At 38.7% G+C, this 16892-nt stretch overlaps 1 protein-coding gene across 2 annotated transcripts in view; it reads left to right on the forward strand.

Annotated features, from left to right (window-relative positions):
• Positions 1-16892, forward strand: part of PARVA (parvin alpha) — a 71946-nt gene that overhangs the window by 44093 nt on the left and 10961 nt on the right. For both annotated transcript variants that reach the window (XM_035326975.1, XM_035326976.1), the window contains exons 2-9: positions 323-412; positions 512-582; positions 1222-1324; positions 3553-3693; positions 5657-5772; positions 11247-11305; positions 12354-12373; positions 13733-13794. In XM_035326975.1, the coding sequence (XP_035182866.1) occupies positions 323-412; positions 512-582; positions 1222-1324; positions 3553-3693; positions 5657-5772; positions 11247-11305; positions 12354-12373; positions 13733-13794 (662 nt within the window). The remainder of the gene's footprint in view (positions 1-322; positions 413-511; positions 583-1221; positions 1325-3552; positions 3694-5656; positions 5773-11246; positions 11306-12353; positions 12374-13732; positions 13795-16892) is intronic.

The following is a 16892-nucleotide window of genomic DNA, read 5'->3' on the forward strand; positions in this document are numbered from 1 at the left end:
TGTTAAAGCGTCAGGGCCATTAAAATGCGAGTGAGCCATTTAAAATTTGAGGACAATGAGCCTTATCCTGAAAAAGCTTTGAGGAAATTACATTGATTCCAGTACCATTATCCATGCTGCTTGAACAAGTGAAGTGTTGTTGTCTGGGCTTCCCATTTTTGTTAGCTGTATTTTATTGCTGTAATTACACCCAGTGGCTTATCTAATACACTCATGTTCTCATAAAGAAATTAATACAATTAATACTACTTTTAGTGAGGGTGAAATAGTAAAAGTAAAATTGAATTGAAATTTGACCAAGCTCTTCTTTTTTATTTCCTAGTATCTGAATTACAGGAAGAAGGAATAAATGCCATTAACTTACCTCTCAGTCCGATTCCATTCGAACTAGACCCTGAGGACACTATGCTAGGTAATTCACAACAATTTTACATCTCAGCATAAAAGCTTGATGTAAAATAAAGTGTCATTCCTGTAACAGTTTCTAATATCTTCCTTTTAAACCTTCCAGAAGAAAATGAAGTCCGAACAATGGTTGATCCAAATTCAAGAAATGACCCAAAATTACAAGAACTAATGAAGGTAATGAAAAGCACGTAAACACTTTCTTGAAAGTAAAGCTATTTTTAATGCTGTCCCTGCCTCTTTCATTTGAATGCTTCAAAGCTTTGTTTAGATATTAATTAAATGAAACCATGTGGTGTATATATCCCAGTGAACTGTGCAGGTCAGGTTTTGCAGTCTCTCTGTAGACACGGCAGAAAAAAACCACTAATGATTTGAATTAAAATCCTGAGTTCTGATTCTTATTCTTAATCCTACCCTGCAGTGTAAAATCACATTGACCTCCCTCATAGTCTTTGTAATTCTTGGGGTTACAACTTACAGGAGGAAGCTTCATTAGAATCAGCTTCAAAACCTTTAGCTACACAATAAAATGTTAAAATACTACTGAAATCAAATGACAGATTTCACCTCAGAAAGCAATGCTTCAATCTTACATTCGTCTAGACCTTGTGGTATATAGATGCAGCCAGCTCAGACAAGTTCTTCCTGAGTCCTCCTTATTTTCTTCTGATGGCATTTCAGACTGATTGTATTTTGAGGCATTGCAGCTTTGGTATTCCTTCTGCTAAATATTTTCAGTATTGTACAAAATGACGTGTTTTAAATTGCAAATGAATAGTGTATAATTCTGCCAAATTTATGTTTCCTGTATAGGTATTAATTGACTGGATTAATGATGTGTTGGTAGGAGAGAGGATTATTGTGAAAGACTTGGCTGAAGACCTGTATGATGGACAAGTATTGCAGAAATTATTTGGTAAGAAAAAATATATATGCATGGTGTCAGGACACTTTATCAGTAAGTGGTTCACTTGTTCCTACTTAGGAGCCTTGGTATCATCTTACAGTTGTGCCAGTAAGTGATATAAAAATAGCATTGTATTATGAGACCCTTGAGCAAATAGGCTGTATGCACAGTCCTCATAGCCACAGTGCAATGTGTGGTGCTCTGTAGTTGCTAAGAACAGCATAAAGCCTACCTGGGGTGCTAAAGAGTGCTGGGGTTCTTGTCTTGGCAACAACATTCACTGTGATTTTATTATCCACATATGTGCTGTACAAAACTTAACCATGTTACAAGTGGAAAGTAAGTTTAAAAGCAAGGGTATTTTCAGTACAATGGTGGATGTTTTTAATCTGTGCTGGTTCCATACTGTAGTTTATTCACATCTTGGAGTTCCTCTGGAAAGTTAGAATTTTTTTCTGGTTTGATGTCTGTCTCTTAACGTTACTGACGTAATGATACCCAATGGACTGCAGACTGAACTTCAGTTGAGAAACAGAGAAAAGAAACTACTAATGCTGAGCTGGCATGTGCTTTTTTAACTGTTGACTTGGAAGCTACTTTCTTAGTTACTACAGCTCGTAAAGTCTCCAGTAAATTTCTTTTCAGTATCTTAAATTAATCTTGAAACATTATGTGAGCACTTCTAATAGAGACTACATAGACTATTCCCTTCTATGAATGGTTAAGGTATTGGATATATTGTGGTGGAATGAAGCAATTTGATTCTCATGGGCAGACCTTCAGTGACTTCACCTAACACCCCCCCCCAAATGCATAGCTGACACAGCCTGACTCTAAATATGTATATATTGATCCAGCACTTAATGATTTCAGAGGAATCTTTTCCATTATCCTTCATTTCTTATGGATTGGGTCTATGATATGTAAGGCTTTGGTCTTGTGAGACTGCACAGACTGATTTCTGTGGAGACACAAGAAATCCATAGAAAAAACAGCTTTTTTAGGCAAGATACATAGTCTGATAGCCCAGAGTCACTGTCTTTGTGAAGTTATTCAGTTGACTTCAGTGAGAGCAAGGTCAACTTTTACCAAACTTGATAATATATTATTTTCTAGAAGAAAATTGATAGGTGGCCAAGCATTTTGTCTCTGTGTTGTTGTGAGGAAACTTCTATCACCAAATTTTCATTATTTCCTAATTAATGGTTATGAGTTTCCTGACAGTTTTACGGAACAGTGTCAATGTCTTTTATACTCATTATAATTAAGCTTATTTCTCTTCTTACACCTCTGTTAAATCCATGGAGCAGGGTGTGTCCTCCTGAGTCATTGCAAACATCACATACTTCCCTCTCTGTGTGCAAATAGGTTGCATGTTTTCTTGTTGCACTCTGAATCCATCTTGAGTTAATTGAAACCTTTTTCATGCTCACATTTTCTGTAGTTTAAAAAAGATACTACTTTTCAATTGATCTATCTAAACCATTACATGCTACTGTGTAGATACATTTCACACCAGACTTTTATCGATTTTTCTGAAATCTGGTTGAAACAATCTAGGCTGAGTTTATATAAGACTAGCAATCTCTACTAATTATTAACAAAAAATTGTAAAATAATTTAAAACCTACTGCAAATTTTGAGTGCACAAAAGGGCTATAATGACATAGAAATTGATTGCCCAAGGTTTTAGTTGCTTTAATTCCTCCAGAAATATTTCTTCGTTTTTCTTGGTTGCTTCTTTCACCTCTGTGAATATAGTGCCAGTTCAATTCTATCACAAGTGGGCCAGGTAAGTTTTGTACATCTCAAGAAGCCAGTGAGGCTTGGACTGATGACACAGATCTTCTTAAAGTTGTTATCTGTCTCTCCTAGGTTTGATTGTCTGCTGTGTAAGTCAGTTACACACAGAATACTCTTTATCTGGTAACAACAGAAGTAATGGGTCTTACCTCTCAGTCTCATGTTCTGTAAAGGGATTTGCATCAAACTTTTATTAGCCTGTATTGTGGAATTAATTAATATTTGGCCTTCCCCTTGGCAATGGGAAAATAAAGGACTGTGTCTTTATAAGTTCAGAAGAGTACAGGAAAGTGGTTCTGGAAGCAAATGCAGATAATTTTAAAACTAGGAAGTCTGATATCTCTTGAATGCACATCTGGCTGCATGCAATGTTTTTGTGTTCCTCATGGATGTCCCTCATGGACTAGCTGTTTTTACTTCTATTATCACTTCAGAGAAACTTGAAAGTGAGAAGCTGAATGTTGCTGAAGTTACTCAATCCGAAATTGCTCAGAAACAGAAGCTACAGACAGTGCTTGAGAAGATCAATGAAACCCTTAAACTCCCACCAAGAAGCATTAAGTGGAACGTTGACTGTAAGTTGCTTGTTTTGTATGTTGTTCCCATTAGTTGGCAGCTGAGAGTTTGTAGTTGCAATATGGAATACGTAAATATCAAATGCTGTGGGAGAGCCGAAACCTAGTATTTATGGTAGGACCTGTTCTTCAGTAGGAGGTAATGAAAAGGGTGAACATATACAGTACTCTCTGCCCTTTTTCCTGCTGCTCAATCTCCAATTTAAATAAACTTTTAAGTCCATATGCATAACAGTTAGTTTTCTGTTAATAATTTGGTTTCCTGAAAGGGGTAAGTACCCCTTAAAAATAAATGTAGTAGCTAGGCTGAAGGAGAGTTAGATTCACGGACGCTGCATTTGTTTAAGATGTACAACATAGATATTACTAATATTTCTGATTGTTTAAGACTAAATCTGAGACACTGATTTTGATTACAAAACCCTCATCAAGATTAGGACCATCCCCTTCCTGTTCTATTTTATTAGAAATGAACATCATAATATCTATATAGAAATGACCAGCACAAGACGTTTTAATGGATATGTGTTGCAGAAAGCAGGTTATCAACACTTATAGAAAATTAGGCCTCTTGATCTGTTTTAAATTTGGTATCTGGAATAATTTCTCCCTGGTGAATACCTGGAACAGTATATAGCAGTTCCTCTATCTGTCCTGAGCTGACCTGTTTTGTGTCTTATGTTCTGTCCACAATAAATCTACGATAGGGATAAAAATAGTTCCAGAGAGGGAGAATGAGCATTAGGCATCACTGACATTTGCTTTTGTATGGTCCCACTGAGTTTCCTGCATCCTTCTCTCTCCAACCTCCTGCCCGCCCCCCGGCCCCGGTTTGTTTTTTTTTTGCGTTTTCTGTTACACAGCTGGATGCAGGGTGTTTGGAGCAGCCTGATAATTTAACTTCTAGTTTTCATTTAATGTTTTGCATGTTTTTGAGAGCAAAAAAGATAGGCTGCAGCAGTTGAAGCCAGCTGTAGCACACATTGATGCTAGGCAGACAGACATCTTTTTAGCATTCTGCTATGGCACCTCCTTTCCTACCAGTGGCACCTCAGAAAAATTTGACAGTGATGTCACATTTTATATGTATGGATAGGTGGAGAAATCTCTACTGCGTAGTTGAGGCTTGCAGTGGACGATAATGAGGAAGGATATGTTAGTGAATCTGATCCTGCTGTACAGTGAAGTAAGGTAGTTGTTATTGGTTAGTTCATACGTAAAATTCACTGTACTGTAGCTATCAAATATTGTTTTGGAATACTACTCTGCAGAAGGCTATGAGTGCAAAATCAAAAAAAAAAAAGTAATAAGAATTAGGATTCATTTTGATGCCAGTAGTTTGATACTTGATTAAAAATTTCCTACAGTACGGCTTTTGATATCTTGTAAGTCATGTTAGTGTTAACTACCCATATGAAACCTGCTGTGAAAAGGCTTCAATAACAAGAACTATAACAGCTTAATGAGGAATGTTTGAGTCATTGAGTTTAGTAAGTTATTGCTCAAGGCTTCTGCCAAAACAGGCTCATTTATCATCCTGCAGACTTTGTGACACTTAAAAATGAATAAGTGCATGCTGTGAATACAAAAATATCTTTCTGATAGTCCATAAATACTTACTGAAATAAAGGGAATAAAAAGAAAGGCAAGGAAAATGCATAGAGATCACTTAAGCTGTCGTGCATAAAATCTGGCTTTTGGTTTAACTGTAGGTTTCCATGAAGCCTATGGCATCCAGACACGTTGCAAAAACTAGTGCTTTGGTACTGATGGATATTACTGACTGGGCAGCTTCCACATGGCCTGTTGAGGAGGAGACAAATGAAGGAGAGGTGCCTTAAAAGTGCCCCTGGCTCCAGGTGGCAAGAGGAGGAGAGTCATATAATCCCTACAATCTAAAAAGTAAAAATATGTGCCCTAGTTGCTTGCAGTTTGTAACTTGTGCTTTTAATATCTATTTCAGCTGTCCATGCTAAAAGTCTTGTAGCAATACTTCATCTTCTGGTTGCGTTATCACAGTATTTTCGAGCACCAATAAGACTACCAGATCATGTGTCCATTCAGGTTGTTGTTGTGCAGGTAAGAGAAGTATTAAACAACTTCTGCCAGCGTTGAGAATTTGACTGAGTTTTTTTATTGATGGTGGTTTTTTTGTTTGTTTTCTTTTGGGTGTTGTTTTTTTTTGTTGTTGTTGTTGTTTTGTTGATTTTTATTTTTTTTTGAAAAAGACACCTAGCGTTTCTGTTTGGACATGCATGTGTTTCTCTCCTTGGCTGACAAGAAACACACATGCATCTTCTCTGCTGACAATACTCTGACCAGAAAAAGGCAGAAATGCTTTGCCAGATTGAACTGTGGTTCAGAATATCATATTTTGATTGTGAAGTGCCCAGACTGTGACATGAAAAATATATGAAGCATTATTATTGTTGGAATGCATTTTCTTATCACCCAATACATCTCTTGAATTACTACTTTTCCCATTTTTGACGGTCTTCTCACTTGTGTAGAGATTCAAATCATTCTTGGCACTGAATGATGAATTGTCACTGTTTATTACATTCAGATTCATGTTAGGTGACTATTCTTTTTCAGCCTTGTGCATGCTAATTTATTCTGATTACAGTGTTAGCTCTCTCATAAGCATGCAAAAAACCCCTACAACTATTTTTTTTTTTTTGTCAGTGAGTCTCCCTGTGACTGACGTGAGCTATGTCCATACATACTCTTCATGTTATTCTGTTTATTGTATTACTTTGCTGGAGTTGTGCTAGCTCTATCTTGTTTGGCCTCTTCCCAATTAATTTGCTTTTCTCTTTCTCCAACTAATTTTGCTTTTCTGTTTCACCCTGTAACTGTCATTATTTATATTTTTAACTGATGTTATCCCTAAGTATCTTGTGCAAAGAGCTGTTACTCAATTTTTGCATGACTGAAAATGTGAGCAAGATCTGAGAAAGTAACCACTTCTTACTGCATTTACAGCACACAAGTTTTGTAATTTGGGGAGAAATTTGAAGGAGAGTTTCTGGTACATGTATCAGGGACATCTGATAATCAGTTCACTGACTGTTATATTCTGCTTGGTGTGTTTCAGACCATGAGAGATAACCCCAGCAAATCTGCAGTTTTGTGTCTAAGACTTTAGAGGAACATAATTCTCAAACAGTTTCATTTAAATATTTTAAATATATTAATTACACTGGTTTTTGTCAAAGTTCTACCAAAACCAGCATAAGAAAGAAAGGGTGCAGCAGTCAGGGCATCTTTGGAATAAGAAATGAAAAAAGAACAACCCAATCCTTAAATAAAGAACCAGAACTTGCATTCTGCTCTCTCTCCACATGTCAAGACAAAATTCCCATTGAAATCTTGTTTAATAGGCTAATGTAGTTCAACAGCAAATCCACTGAAGTCAGTAGAGATAAACCAATTTAAAAACAATAAGTAGTGGGAGAATCTGGCTCAGTGCTTTGCCTCTTAGCTACACAGCTGTAGCTAAGGCACCAGTGGATTGCAGAGAAAGCAGTTGCACCAGAATAAAGCCCAAGCTATGTTATTGAAGATTTCACCTTGCAGACCCAGTCCTTGATGAAAGCCAATCAGTGGAACTCCAAGGCTATGCTGATTCCCATTAACAGAGGGTGGGGGCTAGTATTCTTGCTATAATTGTGCTTAAGACATTTTTAATTTTTTTATGGAGGGTGTTTTTTTTAAAAAAAAAAAAAAATCTGTCTTTCCAGTTCTGTGGGATTGTTTTTTTATTATTCATCGTATACCCTTTGATCTCAATGAAACTTTTAATCAAAAACCTAAAGCCTAATTTAGTGTTCAAACTTTCACATCTGATGTTCTAAACCCTCAGCCATACTGTAAAGTAAGGTCATGCCTAGGGAAGCTCAACAGACTCTGGTAGCTGGTTTAAAATTCTATTCTATACAGTTGATAAAGGGAGTGGTAGAGAAAGAAAAATAACAGAAGACATAATTTTGAGGAATTTTTTAAGGAAGACTGCCTTAATTTATATTATGATTTTGTTAGGTCTAGAAATGCCAAAAATGTTTGCTGTGTTGGCTGAGCATAGTTTACTGAAATACTGAAGATATTTCTGACATAAAAAATGTGCTGATGCCCAACAGGTAATCAGCACAGTTCTTATGAAAGCTTGTTTTCTTGGGCTGTTTTGTACAAAAGCTGTTAGCGATGAGAGTACTATGAAATCTGTGTGTTAAGCTGTTTATGAAAAATTGTGATACTTGCACCTTTTGTAGCTGTTTTACTACATAGCTTTTCTTTCCTTCCATACTGATAGAATGAATAACTTTGAGCAAAGCCCAGGCTTTGTTTGGTCTTTTCTACTGAAACAAGAGAGTTTTTGTGGAGAGCTGGATCTTGCTGTCATTTTTGTTCCTTTTATTCTTCATTTTCTATTTTGCCATCCTCAGATGATTAAATGACATTTTGTGCAAGAGCTGTTAGTCAGAGACTGTAAAGTTGAAATGGCGGAGCAGACAAGGCGGCTTCAATATATTCTCAATATTGGGGAAATCAGTTCTTGGGCGCACAAACCACTGTAAAGGAAAGCCAGGATAATAATGGGAGCAGAGGAAGGTCTATTTTACAAGCTTAATTTGATAGCATTGGCCCCACAGCCTCTCTGAAAGTGAGTCTGAATTGTTTCTGGGCAGCATTGCCTGCAGGTTCCCAGGAAATCTTTTTTTGAACCTATGATAAATGGTTTGTTCTGTCAAGCTCCAGAATGGTTCTGCACTTCGTCTTGGTGGGGCAGTTATAAAATACGGTCCATCAGATTAAATGCATAGCAACAGTACAGAGGCAAAACCCATTCAAACATCAGGAAGATTTTCCAAGTGGGACTTTGTGTGGGAAACTAAGCAGTTGGCCCTCAGTTATAGAAAACTGATCATGTATAGTTGATGCAAATAGAGGTGAAGAGACCCTTTCAATGTCTAGACATGCTACCCAGCTTTCAGATTTTTATTTTTATTTTTGTCATTCTAGGAGTAGTTGCCAAATTAAAATGATAAGTGATTGGGAAGATCTTGGCCTTTAGTTCAGTCTTTCAGCTATGAGGGAGCAAAATGCTAAGCCTATCCAAATAAAGTCTTCTGTGGTCACTGGAATGTGTGTCCAGGTTTTCCATTTAACAGGGAATCTTTGAATTCATGCCTTATTTCTCAGTGTGTTTCAGATAGTAGTTGTTCATTTGTATCATTCATTATTTCAGTTCTAGCCCCTTTTATCTTTACGGAACTTGGCTGAGCAGTCTTTCACTCCTCACTAGGATTTCTTTTTATTTTGGGAAATATTGTGTCATTCTCTGTGAAGTTCAAAACAACTTCACAACAAGTGACATCAGTGTTAGGGTCAGTTTTGCGTTTGAGAGTTTTTAAACGTGAAAAAGATGCATGGGAAGCAGCCTGCATAGAGAAGGTACTTAGACTTTTATTTCTGAGGTTGATTCATGTTGTTGGGACATTTTCACCAGTCAATCTTACAAGTACAAAGCATAGGTAAGTCTGTCTTGACGCATGCTGGTGTCCAGCAGATGCATGTTGTGTTTGGGTAATGTGGAAATTCCATTTTTGTAGACAATAGGATAGAGGTTCAGAATTCCTCTTCATATTAATATCAGTTTATCAAAAAGTGAAATGTTTTATGTTGATACTAGAGAATGTTTTAGGCCATGTTGCACATTTGCAGACTGAAGGTAGAGTGCAGAAGGCCTTTTTCTTCCCTATATCAGCAGACTGAGCACTGAGAAATACCATTGCCATTGCTGTGATGCTCACCCCCTCTAGGAGAGTGGAGTGATAGGGCTTTTGCTCCAGAATGCATTATTGGCACATCAGAATCACCATCAAGGAATAAAACTTCCCTTCACCCTGCAGCTAAGAGAAAAAAAAAAAAGAAAAAAAAGAAAAAAAAAAAAAGCCAGAGTGTAATTAGAGTATAATTTTAACTTGAACTAGACTGTAACTTCAAGTACAAATGCTTATTTGTTGTCTGTACAACCTGGAGATGAAGATAGCCCTAAATGATGCAAATTTTCTTCAGACTTTCAAGACATATGACAGAAGGGGCCTCGGCAGCTGATCTATGCTCCGTTCTGTATGTAACACCGTTCTGTCTTTATAATGTTTAGAGCTCCTCCTGTGTTTTAACTATATGCAAGATATTTAGTAACAGGGCTTTAAAAAACATTAAGAAACCCCCCTGAAACTGTCATCTGTCTAAAAGGACAATTCAGATTGTTCTAAGTGCCACTCTGAAGTAACTGAGAGGATGCTATGTGTGACTTTCTTGCCAAAAGTAAGCTTGATCCTTATATATATATTATTAATGCAGTTTTGAAGTAATTGACACAAGCCTGGCCAAATTCTCAACGCTTCATACACCCAGGCCTGCCTCTGGTGAGGGATGTATTATCTTCTCCAAAGCAGGGAAGAACAGTAGCTCCAGTTGACATGCCATGAAGGACTTTTCCAAAATGCTATTCTGCTTTTCTCTTTTCTACATAGAATGCAAGTCTAGGACCACAATAAGTTTATTTTTCTCATTTCCTTGTGTGACAGGGAGTGAAGAATCATGAATAATTGCCTAATGTCTAGACTTTATATGCAGCCGTCAGCATTTGCTTGGCATTTCTTTCTGTATTGCAAAATTTTACTAATTCCAGTGAATAGAATTAACAGAAAGAACACAAAGTGAGGCAAAACATATGAGTGGTATGTATACCACCACCATATGACTGTAATCTTCCTCCTGGAAACAATGTCACATTTTTCAACTCTTCTGTTTTGTGACTCAAATTGCAACCATTTGAGTTGGCTTCTGCCATTTTGTGCACAACTTCTATGCACAGGCTGCTTGCTAGCCACCATGTATGAAGGGCTTCTTGCATTGGAAGAGCATTGGAGCTAATGCATATGTTAACATAAAGATGGCCAGGCTTTGGAGCATGCTGTGAATGGATTATCCTACATTTTGGTTTTCCATCACAAGCAAATAGAGCCCTTTTTGTTGAGAGAAGTCAGAAAAGGAAAACACTAAGGTAAAAAAAAAAAAAAGTGTATGAACAGGGCAGAAAGAACAGGTAGCCTAGGAGCAAGATTTTGCCAAAGATGAAGCATGGGCACCCTCTGCCACAATATTCATTGAAATACGAGGTTTAATTCATCTCACCGGAATACAGATCTACTAAAAGACTTACATATGTGTTTAGGTGTTTCAAGTATCTTGCTGAATTGGGGCCCTTCAAAGAAAAGTGAGTTAAGAACAATGAAGGAAGGAAAAGAAATACTTCCTTCTACAGGTGGAGTTTCAAGTTTCTTGTTACTGTACAAGAGAGTTTTTTGATATATTTGAAAGGAGAAATAATACATTATCGTGTTTGTTTAAAAAAGTTCTTATTTTGTAGATTTTGTATCTAATTATGCTTATACAAATTAAAAGAGATCACAAATACATTTTTACTGTACCCTAAGCATTAAACTTTACTGAGAAAAATGTCACTTTTTTATTTTTTCCAGAAACGAGAAGGAATCCTCCAGTCTCGTCAAATCCAAGAGGAAATAACTGGTAACACTGAGTATGTCAACACCACTTTTGCCAGCAATTCAGTAATTGAAAACAGATGTGTCTCAGAAATTTGACCATTTGCTGATATTTAGATTTTGGTATTGGGGTTCCAAGGAAGATGATGCATGAGCCAGTGATTGTATTTCAGTCTTTGCAAGAGCTACAAACATGCATCTAAAAATACAAAAGGATCTGGAAATTCAGAGCTAGGGAACTAAAAGCAGGAGACCAGGATAAAAGAGAAGACAGAGTGAAGATACTCAAAATCTCTGTGTTTTATATTTACTAGTATTTATTTCTGCATTTATTGTATTTCTTATTATTGTATTCAGAATGCCTTCAAACAAACAAGAAAGATATATCTCTTTTATGTTGGTATTTATTTGATAAAGAACAACTTGATTCTGTCAAAAAGGCATGCAATATGACTATTTTTTAGTTGTTTGGACTTTGGGGATGTAAAGTGACAGTAGTAAGCTTTGTACATGTCATCTCATCAAGCCATTTGTAACAGAAAAGTTATTCCAAACCAACAGAAAGCAATCATAGAATATCCTAGTTTCTAATAGATTGGAGAGAATCCAGACTAATGACTTTTGATTAACCTTTATGGATTTATTTGTGTAATATTTATATGAGGGATCAACTAGAGCAAAATGCCATACTTCTTAATAAGGTAGTCCAAGTATTGTTCTGCCTGCAATTTGTATTGCAGCTGATGTGACAAATGCATCTTTAAAGCAAAGGGAAATTTTTCAGAAAATTAACATGAAAAAGTATTCTTAATTGGCAAGGTGTGTTGATTTGGTTCGACAGTAGGAAACCTGGGATCTGGCCTTTCCATGAAACTTTTGTGAAGCCAGGAGATATTATGCTGATGGTCTCCAGACTAATCCGGAGTCTCATCTGGAGTAACTTAATGGAGGTTTTCTTAATTCCATGAATCTCCTCCAGTTTTCACAAAGCTGAAGATCTGGCTACATATGCCGTTTTATTTTGCAGGACAATGTCTGCAAGAGAATTATATATATAAACTTTTATTTATTTTTTTTCTATAGGGCATTTTCAGGAAGACACGGTAAGTTAATTTGATTGTTAACTTTTTCTTAAGGCATCCAGAGTAGACATTAGTTTTGCAATGGGTGGTCATTTTGATCAAACTGCAAGGAAGTAGAGTATTTATAATTGACCTGACAAATATATGAATATATGTGCCACAGACTGTTGTGACAGTTAACAAAAGGAGAAAAGCATTAAAATCAGTCTGACCATCTTTTAAACACATTTCAGTACTTTTCAGCACATGTTAATTTGCAGATGCTTTATAGTTTAACATCCAGAGCATTACTGTAATGGTATTGATGGTCATAAGCTCACAGCATAATACGAAATGATGTCTTATGGTAAACCAGCTGCTATACTTGTTGGCATTCTTGCATATGTTACCTACTTACACTTCACTGACTTTGGGTTGTTATTCAGCAGGTTCCTGTGCCTAGAATGTTTCATGATTGGTATTGACACTGGCCAAGCGCCTGGCCAACAGAAAACACATATGAGGAGTTCAGATGGAGTCCCACCAGGAATTTAGCATTTGTTTCTTATATTGTTTCAACAATTACTTTACTGCTAAGCTAAAAAGATACCTGCATGACATTTTTCCCATGATATCCCAGTGCAGTCTTACTTCCTTTAAAGTCACCCTTCTACAAATAACCTTTGGATGTACTTTAGCAGTTTTCATTGAGGAATATGAATGTAGCTTTTTGTGGAGTCGTTCTCTAGCACTCAGGTGATTGTCCATATGGACATTTCTCTGAAAAGGTTATTTTTTTTCTTTTTTCACCTTCAGAAGGTAACCACAGTACTGTTGTAGTCATTCTGCCCTAGGTTGCCTGTCCTACTAATCATGTACTTTTATGATTATGTTGCATTATCAGAATGGTCCAACAACATCTGTAAGAAAGATTGTTTTGCAGCTGTATAATTGTAAGCTTGCCTGAGATGGTTAATACAGTGTAGCACTCCACAATGCAATCCGCTGAGTGATACATACATATAGTGGCCCCTGTGGAAAATTTTCCTCTGTAGATGTGATTCCAGAAGTAAACTCGTGTTCTTCTGAACAAAATAAGTTGGTTACCTAACTCCCTGTACCTGGCTGTTCGGGATTTTATGCATAAGTATTCCACCCTTTGCTCATTTTTGAGAAACAGGTTGTTAGGTAATCCAAGTCATACTTGAAAACGATGCTTTCCCTAAATAATAGCAACTTAGAGCAAAAGAGAAATATGCAAAATATGTGGTACTTGGAATACAAAGAGAGTGTATTGAAACATTTTGCTGACTCTTGTCTTAAATAAGCATGTGCTTTAGTGTTTACCCTGCATCTGGACAACTGCTGCTAAGTACATTAACATCTCTGATTTTTTTTCAGAAAGAGATGCATTTGACACTTTATTTGACCATGCTCCAGACAAGCTCAATGTAGTAAAAAAGGTTCAAAGTTTTTTATTTTTAAAATACATAATATGTATCTGCATGCTTGTGTGAGTATATGTTGTGTGTGCATGTATATAATATAACATTGCCATAGTTTGTATACATTAAATATCACTAAGCTTTATGCTGAAAAGAAAAGTAGAAATTAATGATTATAATGTTAGTTTTTGTAAATATTTAGTGGCCTGAAATTAACTTTGGAACACAGAAAAAGATACAGTTATCAAAGTTTTCACCAAAAAGGAGATCTCACAAAGTATATGTTGATTAAAACTCAACTGGGTTGATTAAGTTCACTGATGCCAAAGAGTTACACAGTTTACAACTGGCAGGGGTCTGACCTGGAGTATTTTGGCTGCTGTCTGATTTGAGTGGAATCCAATTACCCACTTCCCTACACTCTGCCAGAAGTTTTTTTGAATTATTATTATCTCTGTTTCAAAACAGTGAATTTTTTATTTATATACATCATATCACAGAATTTCTAGGTTGGAAGAGATCTCAAGATATCAAGTCCAACCTCTGACCTAACACTAACAGGCCCCACTAAACCATATCCCTAAGCTCTACATCTAAACGTCTTTTAAAGACCTCCGGGGATGGTGACTCCACCAGTTCCCTGGGCAGCCCGTTCCAGTGTCTAACAACCCTTTCGGTAAAGAAGTTCTTCCTAACATCCAACCTAAACCTCCCCTGGCACAACTTTAGCCCATTCCCCCTCGTCCTGTCACCAGGCACGTGGGAGAATAGACCAACCCCCACCTCGCTACAGCCTCCTTTAAGGTACCTGTAGAGTGCAATAAGGTCGCCTCTGAGCCTCCTCTTCTCCAGGCTGAACAAGCCCAGCTCCCTCAGCCGCTCCTCGTAAGACTTGTTCTCCAGGCCCCTCACCAGCTTCGTAGCCCTTCTCTGGACTCTCTCAAGCACCTCCATGTCCTTCTTGTAGCGAGGGGCCCAAAACTGAACACAATACTCGAGGTGTGGCCTCACCAGAGCCGAGTACAGGGGGACGATCACCTCCCTAGCCCTGCTGGCCATACTGTTTCTTATACAGGCCAGGATGCTGCTGGCCTTCTTGGCCGCCTGAGCACACTGCTGGCTCATATTCAGCCGACTGTCAACCAAAACTCCCAGGTCCTTCTCTGCCTGGCAGCTCTCCAACCACTCATCTCCCAGCCTGTAGCTCTGCTTGGGGTTATTGCGCCCCAGGTGCAGGACCCGGCACTTGGCCTTGTTGAACTTCATGCAGTTGACCTCAGCCCATCGGTGCAGCCTCTCCAGATCCTCCTGCAGAGCCTTCCTACCCTCGAGCAGATCGACACACGCACCTAACTTGGTGTCATCTGCAAACTTACTGAGGGTGCACTCAATGCCCTCATCCAGATCATCAATGAAGATATTGAAGAGGACCGGCCCCAGCACCGAGCCCTGGGGAACACCACTAGTGACCGGCCTCCAACTGGATTTGACTCCATTTACCACAACTCTTTGGGCCCGGCTATCCAGCCAGTTTCTAACCCAACGAAGCGTGCGCCACTCCAAGCCAAGAGCAGCCAGTTTCTTGAGGAGAATGCTGTGGGGAACGGTGTCAAAAGCCTTGCTGAAGTCAAGGTAGACCACATCCATAGCCTTTCCCTCATCCACCCAGCGCGTCACTTTGTCATAGAAGGAGATCAGGTTCGTCAAGCAGGACCTGCCCTTCATAAAGCCATGCTGACTAGGCCTGATCGCCTGCTTGCCCTGCAAGTGCTGCGTGATGACTCTCAAGATAATCTGCTCCATGAGCTTCCCTGGCACTGAGGTCAAGCTGACAGGCCTGTAGTTTACCTGGGTCAGTCCTCCGGCCCTTCTTGTAGATGAGCGTCACATTTGCTAGCCGCCAGTCAACTGGGACCTCCCCCGATAGCCAGGACTGTTGATAAATGATGGTAAGCAGCTTGGCCAGCACCTCTGCCAGTTCTCTCAGTACCCTTGGGTGGATCCCATCCGGCCCCATCGACTTGCATACATCCAAGTGCCGTACCAGGTCACCAACCATTTCTTCATGGATAGTGAGGGCCACATCTCTCTCCCCATCCCCTTTCACCAGTTCAGGGTACTGGGTATCCAGAGAACAACCGGTATTGCCGCTAAAGACTGAGGCGAAGAAGGCATTAAGCACCTCCACCTTTTCCTCATCTCTTGTAACTAAGTTTCCCCCTGCATCCAGTAAAGGATGGAGATTCTCCTTAGTCCTCCTTTTTGTGTTGATGTATTTATAAAAACATTTTTTGTTATCTTTAATGGCAGTAGCCAGATTGAGCTCCAGATGAGCTTTGGCTTTTCTAATTTTGTCCCTGCACAGCCTCGCGATATCCTTATAGTCCTCCCTAGTGGCCTGCCCACTTTTCCAAAGATTATAAACCCTCTTTTTTCTTCTAAGCTCAAGCCACAATTCTCTGTTCAGCCAGGCTGGTCTTCTTCCCCACCAGCTCGTCTTTGGGCACGTGAGGACAGACTGTTCCTGCGCCATTAAGATTTCCCTCTTGAAGAGCGCCCAGCCTTCCTGGACTCCTCTGCCCTTCAGAACCGCCTCCCACGGGACTCTATCAACCAGTGTCCTCAGCAGCACAAAGTCAGCCCTCCGAAAGTCCAATACAGTGGTTTTACTGATCCCCTTCCTGGCCTTGCCAAGAGTAGAGAAATCCACCATTTCATGGTCACTCTGCCCAAGACAGCTCCCGACAATCACATCCTCCACCAGTCCTTCTCTGTTTGTGAAGAGAAGGTCTAGCGGGGCGCCACCCCTGGTAGGCTCACTAACCAGCTGTGTCAGGAAGCTATCTTCCACGCTCTCCAGAAACCTCCTGGACTGCTTTCTCTGGGCTGTGTTGTGCTTCCAATGTTTTCATGTTCACTTAGTTTCTGTTCATGAGGAACTAAATAAATCAGAACTGAAATCATTACAGCTAAATGCTATGTGGAGCACCAAAAACTATTTTTATTATGTTATTGTTCATTTTGTTGAAATGTGAAAAGCAGAAAGAGTAATATACCTGTTACCATTTCAGATATAAAGGTTTCTTTGTGTAGCTTACAGAAGGATACACAGCCAA

This window comes from Oxyura jamaicensis, chromosome 5 (assembly GCF_011077185.1).
Source record: "Oxyura jamaicensis isolate SHBP4307 breed ruddy duck chromosome 5, BPBGC_Ojam_1.0, whole genome shotgun sequence".
Classification (NCBI taxonomy): domain Eukaryota; kingdom Metazoa; phylum Chordata; class Aves; order Anseriformes; family Anatidae; genus Oxyura; species Oxyura jamaicensis.